Source organism: Barbatula barbatula, assembly GCF_947034865.1.
Source record: "Barbatula barbatula genome assembly, chromosome: 12".
In the NCBI taxonomy this organism is placed as follows: Eukaryota; Metazoa; Chordata; class Actinopteri; order Cypriniformes; family Nemacheilidae; genus Barbatula; species Barbatula barbatula.
The window spans coordinates 18651043-18659384 of NC_136775.1; the positions used below are offsets into that span (position 1 = coordinate 18651043).

Consider the following 8342-nt stretch of genomic DNA (forward strand, 5'->3'; position numbering starts at 1 on the left):
CAGTAAATCTATATTAACTTTAATTCTGTTGCTCCATTATTTTAAACTCTGATTTATCTTTCAGTTAAACTGCAAACTGGCTACTGAGGAGGTTGAAATCATTCAAAAAAAATCATACCTATAATAAAATGTCGGGAAAATGATCAAAAACAGATACATAAGTGTCATGTCATGCAACACCTCATTATAGAGTGAGGGCACGGCGGCTTGATCAACTGCATGGTCAGCTGTGAAGATGCCCGGCTTACTTATCCAATGCTTTCAAGCACAACGTCTGTGGTTAAACAAGAAAAGAGCGACATCCTGAAGAAAGTTGTTGAAGCGGCATGTGATCAGGTGCACCGGTATCTATTCTGGACGCCATCTCTAAATTGTGGTCCTGTCCGGACCGGAACAGGCCCAGGAACACGACTGAGGACGACCACTCTACAGGCCTCCTGAGCGACCAGTATCCATGGCTCCTCTGATCTCCGGTGCCGGGAGTACCGTCCTGAAGGCGGCAGCCGTCCTAGCCCATGTTTCCTGCGCCAGCCTCCAGGATGTCACCCCCCTCACCCAGTTGATAATGTATAATCTGTGATATCACATATGCACGGTAACAGTTCTTTAGTAAGTTTGTAGAATTTAATAATAATAATAATTACAGGAAGTTCTTGTTGTCTGATCAATTTTATTCCAAAACCTGTCAGCTGCAAAATGACTGAAGACAATAAACAAAAGTTGGAGCCAGACACAGCCAGAGCTTAATAGGCCTACACACAGTAGCATATAGCACAAAGTGTAATCCACACCAATTCATCATTACATTTCAAATAAATTGAGTTCTCCAAATTAATGCCTCATCTGTACACCTCAAATACAGGGCTGGTAGTCAGTGGTACCTCAGTAGGGGGCAAAGCAAATGTATTAAACCCACCCTGCATTCAGCCTCTGAAAAAAGTATCCCCCTGTGAATTAAGTATGTTTTGCAATACGACACACCTACATTCACGCTGTCAACTCATAGTGAGGTGCAGACCAACAATATACAAGTGAGCAGACTGCAATCTTGAAAGGGTTCAGCTTGGGCAACAGCCTGGTGTGTGTATAATGTCAATTCCAACACAATTACTTAAACTGAGAGGCTCTATTTGCTCACAGACTCCAGATTGTTGGAACAGGGCATTCGTGGTATATTTTAAGGAGGATGCTATCACAAGTATTCAAAGAGGAAAGTTGACAGCGAAAATAGGGCATACAAAGAGGAATGGAAAGATAACTATGCATTCATCCTGCCTAGTTTTGTGAATGCAAAGCTGTGTATCTTTTCTGCAACGAAGTTGTCGCAGTTTGCAAAGAGCAAAGTTTCAATACACCACCTTCAAATGATTTATTAGCACAATAGAATAGGGCTGGGTCTCCCAAAACCTTCTTAGCGCTAATTCATTCTTAAGTTACCATACGTGTGGTAGTGATATTCTTAAGAACAACGTAGTGATACGAAGGTTTCGGGAAACCCAGCCCAGGTCTGTTAGTGTAAGGCGAATTGGGAAATTGTTTCTGAAATCTTTTAGATTTTTAGGTAAACCCATTTAATATGTAATGCAATAAGTGTTAAGAGTCTCTGAACAATGGCATTGACTTTATTATTGTGAAATAAAAAAACAAGTGTAAATGTCACAGTATTCATAAACTTTTTAAAAAATATATTTACTTGGAGGCCGCCTTTTTCTTGCGTCAGAATCCGTGATGTCAAATGGTTGCAACCTTAACCTGTTCTCTTTCGCAACAGCAAGCACACACGTTTTTCATATATAACTCAGATCAGATATATAAACAAACAGGGACAGTAGGGGGCGGTATGTCCGCTTGACACAGCTAGCCTGCCATAAAAGAAGAACGCGTTCAGTATCAGTAAACGTCTGTTCGAGGTAAGCGTGCATTAAATCATAGCTTTAAACTACTGCCTTTAAAACATTTAAGACATTAGCATCGACCATAATTTGTAGGATTTGTTTCTCTTCAGAAATAGATTTCCCAAAATACCACTATTACCCAAAATAAGTAAAGAAAGGATGGGACATTTCTGTATCCTCTTTATTGCATGTAAAAATTCTAAAATACATGACATTAAATTACATTTATTTATTTGCAGATGCTTGTATCCAAAGCGACTTAGAAGTAGAGCATATAAACATTTGGTTAACAAGCTAAACAGTTGGTTTACAACGGTACAATGGAAATAAAACAAGTGCTTTTTATATACTCAACCTACAAATTTCTGTCATGAATTCTCACCCTCAAGTTGTTGAACACAAAAGCAGATATTTTGAGGAATTTAGTAGAGCCAACAGTTGGCAAACCTTTGACTACCATTTTATTTTTGTTCCTCATATGTTCCTCTTCTGTCCCAGAATTGTCATTCGCTAGCATTCTTCCAAATATCTTTCCATGTGTTCAACCAAACAAAGACATTTATACAGTTTTGGAACCGGTTATACAGGTTTTATCCCAGGTAGGGATAAAATAGCTTTTCACCATATTTTAGTCCAAGCTGATTCTGATTGAGAGTCTAACAAACACTGTGACAAAAGTAAATTCAAATATAAATTGTTATGTTCAAATATAAATTGTTATGTGACACACAACGGCCGAACACAGCGTTAGGTTCAAGATTTGTGGGCTTCTTTATTGAGTTTGTTTCCTGTGCTGGGGGAGCAAATTTACAGGCAGGTCAAAACCGGCCAAAACAGAAGAACAATGTATTTTTCTCTTGATTCATCTGTCCAGTTTGTACTATCATGTACTATCAGTTAAAAAAACATTAAACAAAATTCTCAATTATGAGGGTCTTTTGTAGTAAAACTACAGCCCCACACAGATTTTGAAATATTTCAAAAAATTAAACGTTAGTGATATTGATGTTTTCTTTTGTTTTTATATTTATGACTTGCATTTACTTGTTTTGTCCGCTAACACATTACACAATTTTACTGAGATTTCCGGCAATTTTTACGGTTTCATAAAAACGGAGACTGAGACCCTCCCCGTGTCATGGATTGTAAATTGCAATCTTGAAGGGTGGGGGCAACCATTTGCATGTATTGCTGACTATGGCCCCTTGCCCAAGCTATGCCTCCATGAGCGGATTAAATTCGAGGACACCGGCTATCCAAACAGGACTCATTCTATCACCAGAACGCCCCATTTCAAGATTTACTTAAACCCAGAATTAAATTAGTTGTGACCTTTCCTGGTGACATAGCATTATTGGATAAGGGCTGAATCTTCAGCACATAGGCTAATGTATAATGTAACTGAAGTTAGATACACAAGCCACCTCCCCTTTTGGCTCAATTGTGAACTTTTTATGATCGAATAGATTTCGCAGAGAAAAAATGATTATTGTTTGTTTTCTGTGCCAGCCTGGCGACCATTGTGATGAATGGAAATGCTAACAGATAGCATTTCCCCAGGTGTTCTAGACAAGATTACCGAAGCAAGATCTGATTACCAAACAGAGATCTGATTCCTCTTGAAATCAGTCTGCTTATAACCACCAGGACTCATAGATGTCACCATATCTCATTATCCGATTCACCCAGACTATGCAGCTTTCCTTTAAAACTGGGTAACCAGGGTGACCTGTCGCAACTTGCAGCCTCTTAAGTGCTGACCGCATCCTTTAGTGCGACCCGTAGTGTGTAGCAGTTCTTCACAGCGAGTATTCGCAACATACTTCCAGCTGTTCTACAGACACTGAATGGAAACTCTGTTAAGGTCATTATCATCGCCTTGATGTGCCTTCACCACATCCTACAATTCCTCAGTCTTCCAGACAGCTCAAAGCCGAGTTCAAAGACTCAGTGATCCCTTAAAGGGAGCTTATGGTCTATACATTGTAGAGGCTTCGACATGATTTGATGTGAGTGATGATTTCATTCGCCTGATTCTTGTCTTTAATTTTCTTTCTGAAATATTCTTCCTTCTTCCTTCTGACGGTCATTGAATCCACGAATCTCTGTTACTCGATGGACACACTCAGGAGGAATCCGATTGGCTGATGATGGTCTTGTGGTTATCCAGAGAAGAGCAGAAGGAAGCAGATTTCCCTTGTTCAGGTTTGTAAGCAGCACATCAAGAGATGTTTCATCATTTATATCAGAGAAGTGCTCGTTGTTATTGAAATCTAGAGGATACTTGCAGACATCTAATCCATCCAGAATAAAAAGCACTTTCATTTTTTGAACATCTGCTTCTTTTAGTTCAGGAGCATATCGATGAATGAGTTGTTGGAGACTACAGTTGCCCTTTCTCCGGTTGAGGTTCTGAAATGTTAGATGAATGATGATTTCGATATCTTGGTTTGCTTTCCCATCAGTCCAGTCTAACATGAACTTCCGCACAGACACATTCTTTCCAATTCCAACAATCCCCATTGTCAAAACTGTTCTAACTGTCATTTTTTGTCCCGGCAGTGTGTTGAAGATGTCGTTGCATGCCTGCAGAGTTTCTGGTGTAGTTCTTCTTTGTGAAATCACCTCATTCCTTAACACCTCATGCTCAGTATTTATATGTCCACTTGCACTCTGAGTAATGTAAAGATCTGTGTAGATCTCATTCAACAAACTTTGTTTAGCATATGATGAATTTCCTTCATTTATCTGCTGACATTTGTGCTTCAGGTTTGCTTTATTGGCTTCAGTGAATTTTTGAAGAGGATCAACTAAATAACAGTAGATGTGTAAATGGAATGAATCGTTTTTAACCCCATGGGATAAAATGAATGAATAAGTGAAAAAAAGAAAAATCCATACCATTTTGTAGAAAGTAAAATGTGATCCTCCACGCTCCCTCTCCTCCAAAGCTTTCCACTAATTTCTCAACAACACCATTGACTGTGAGCTCCTCTGGATGACTACCCAAACATTTTGGGTATTGCTCACTTAGGTCTGTTTTAAAGGTTTTGAATTCCTCTGTGCGCATGTTGCCCACAATATGAAGGAGTTGAGATCGACTGTCTGGTACGTTAGATAACTGTCAAAAAAGATTACATACAGTATATCATAATCCAGCAACAGAATGGGATATATCCACAATACACCCTGTTAGGAGCTCGAAGGGCTTTAAAAGATATCACAATATGGTTAAAGGAACTAAAATATATTTCCATTAAAAACTCACCAAACTGTAGCATTTGTTTTGGCTGCCATGCTCTTGCTCTGCACAGGCACTACTTTTAAGAAAGGTTGAAAGTGTTATATTCACTTGAATGATAATTAACATTTTACATTTACATTAATGCATTTGGCAGACGCTTTATCCAAAGCGACTTACATTGCATTATCCTATACATAGGTATCTGCAATCTCTTTGATCGAACCCACAACTCTTGCTCTTACCACTGAGCTACTGGAAAGCTTGGTAATTGGTTGAATACAGTTTGAAAAGTGTGAAATACTGTAACTTTACTGTAATAGAGAATGTTTGATTATACCAGACCTTTCTATCAGTGCTTCATTACTGAAGTTGAGTGGTTGAGAAATTGATTTGCCACTCTTCAGTGACAGATGTGATGATGAAGGTGAGTGTGATCTCTTCTGTTTAGATCTAATAGTAAAACAGGGGAAAAAATGCATTAGTTCCATAACAGGAAAAGAGGTGCTCCGACATGGGAGAGCATGCTCTTGTCCAGGGTGACCCGTAGGCCCAATCGGTTAAGGTGCCAGGCACAAGGTTCTTGTGCGTAGGCCACAGATCCCACGAGTGAGCCAAGATAGGTCAGTCGTCAAGACCCCAGGGGGAGCGAGGGCAGCCTCCGTGACCTTCGTAAAGGCACAGGGAGGCAGGGCCAGACTAACGGGAGGAGGGTGTACTGGTATGCTCGACAGTGATGGCAAGGACTAACAAGCTTTGGAAGGGAACCTTGGTCGGTGCCTCCAGGTGGCACGTCCATGGACACAAAAACACCTGTGCCACAAGAGCATGCTCTACCTGGGGTACCGACATTTCCCTCTACTCTGGAGCAGCTAAGGGCTGTCACGGCGACCAAGCCCGTCTGCCGCAAACGTGCCACAGGAGGCGTTCTCGGTTTTCGTGAGCTCATCATGCACTGCCGGGAAACACGGTTCCCCCATGTTCCGTGTCCAGGTACAAGGAATCCGGCCGTGAACTGCTGGGAACACGCCGGTCCAGGCAAGCATGGCTGTCATCTCCACGTCGGCCTCGTCCTGGGCTCGACCGGCCGTAGCCGGGAGCTGAAGGGAGTCCTTCAGGAAATCGCCATCTGATGTCGCAACCGAAATCTCCTTCTTTGCACGCCATGGCATGGATCCGCTACAGGACTGTCTGGAGATGCCCATAGGAGACATGTTCAGTGAGGGTGACGGGACTGTGCGGTCTGCAGCAATGCTGTGACAGAGTTACGCCCACCGGGACTCCCATATCACCACCACCGCTCGCTGCCGCAGCCGGTTTGTTAGCCGCTGTCGGGCAGGAAGTAAACAATGTCCAAAATGAACACGGCCAGCTGTGACAACAATACTGTTACCAGGAACGCTACTTCAGCATGCTGGCAGACATGTGACGCAGGTATCGTGCCTGTCCGGTTCGATGATGTAGCGGTCGCACCAAAGACTACAGTGGCGAGACATGCCTGGAGACATATGCACGCTGCAGGAGAATTTGCTCTATGAAGCTTCTGATTCAAACCCCATTCTGTCAGTCTCGACACAGCGTCAAGAGACCGACAGAAAGGGAACCCACTTACCTTCGGGTTACCAACATTATTATGACCTTACTTTGGGTGAACTGGGTTTGTTTAATTTAAAACAATCTGTATGTTAAAACACCCTAACTGCCTATGAAGAAATACAGTATACGTTTTTACATACATTACGCTATTTAGATACTGAACAATGAGATTTAAATATAAATGATCGACTACAGAGGGACTTTAAAGTATATATATTTTGGGGTTTCTTACAGTTTGAAGTGAACGCCCTCCTCCGGACTAGATCGATCACTTTCTTCTGAGGAATCCATCATCAAACTAACGATGTTAATTCCTGAAAAAAATACATTTCAAAGAGAGAAAAATCTACTGTTTATTAATGGTCTTAAACCCTATGTAACTTCCTGGTGATATATAACAAAATCTTAATCATGATCAGTTACTTGAACACTGAACACAGACATACAAGCATGATACATACTGTACATATACATACTGTAGGCTACACACATACATAATGTACTTAATTACCCAAATTAATTTACCAAACAATTGTGAAAATGAATACTTTCGCTTCACGTGGATTAACCGGTTGGATTAGCCAACTCCCTTTAGAGCAGCAAGAATAAAGCTCATTTATTTGAATATATCCATTTTTATACAAATGCTATGGAAATGTGCTCTTAAAATATTTTCATCAATAAACAAGAAAACGCCGATTTTGTGCTCCAAGCCGGAACTGTTAAACACGGAATCTATGTAGCCTACTATCGATATGTTTTTGAACACTCCAGTGAAATGTGAAATGTTTTTTTCTTTACATAACTAACATTTTATTTAATAACAAAAATGCATTTTTTAAATGGATGAATGATGAAGGATTTAATGAACAAATATGAGTTTTAAGTTATTGACTACATAGCCTACATCCCAGATAGCAAAAAATATCCGCAAGACTTCTATTTGCCGCCAGCCCTAAGCTGTCGGAGCACCGCCGGTGGTCATTGCTATCATGCATGCAGGGGGATTTGAATGTATATTTTTCATACAGTTTGAAGTGAATGCATTCAGCTGGACTGCTTTTAAAACCATCACTTTGTCCGGGGGAACTCATTTTAGAAATACATCTTAATTTCTTTAATCATAATCAATTTCTAAAACGCTAAACACACACACATACTGCAAATAATACAATAGGCTTACCGAATAATACTTACTTACCGAACGATTGCGCGGGTTGATTTGGATACTTTCGCTTTCATAGAAACCTGTAGGTAGGTATGTCGTGTTTATTTTTAAACCGGCAGGGGAACTTCTCTGGAGAAAGCCATGGAGCCAGAACGTCTGAACATAATGTGTTATGGCTCCCACACGGGGCAAGATGCGTATAATATCATTATGAATATATTATTATCTAGGGAATAAAATGCATTGTAACGTCGTGGCTACGCCCATCAGAAACAATTATTCCAGAGCGCCATGTAATATAAACAAATAAATAGGCTACGTATAAAATAAATATAAGTGCAACACCTGTCAGAAGTCTTTGCCGCATTAGCCTCTTTAAAACTTCTCGGTCGACACAATCTCAGTTCAGTCTTTCTAAATCACTCTTAACAATTAATACCTC

The 8342-nt window shown here is 40.5% G+C and overlaps 1 protein-coding gene across 1 annotated transcript; it reads right to left on the minus strand.

Annotated features, from left to right (window-relative positions):
- Window positions 1-2058: 2058 nt before the first annotated feature.
- LOC306901096 (NACHT, LRR and PYD domains-containing protein 3-like) lies at window positions 2059-8073 on the minus strand. The gene is made up of 6 exons (XM_079468606.1): window positions 7934-8073; window positions 6965-7046; window positions 5482-5589; window positions 5164-5215; window positions 4797-5016; window positions 2059-4705 (listed from the first exon to the last, which is right to left on the minus strand). Exons 2-6 carry the CDS (start codon window positions 7024-7026, stop codon window positions 3939-3941), a joined length of 1209 nt encoding a protein of 402 aa, XP_079324732.1. The 5' UTR covers window positions 7027-7046; window positions 7934-8073; the 3' UTR covers window positions 2059-3938.
- Window positions 8074-8342: the final 269 nt, after the last annotated feature.

What these genes read in the sequence shown, in the direction of transcription:
- LOC306901096 (XM_079468606.1), bottom strand. Translation starts at nt 7,026, where the DNA reads ATGATGGATTCCTCAGAAGAAAGTGATCGATCTAGTCCGGAGGAGGGC. An exon ending in GAGGGCGTTCACTTCAAACT is followed by an intron (nt 5,590 to 6,964) that starts GTAAGAAACCCC and finishes TTTTACTATTAG; the next exon opens with ATCTAAACAGAAGAGATCAC. An exon ending in ATTTTACTTTCTACAAAATG is followed by an intron (nt 4,706 to 4,796) that starts GTATGGATTTTT and finishes ACTGTTATTTAG; the next exon opens with TTGATCCTCTTCAAAAATTC.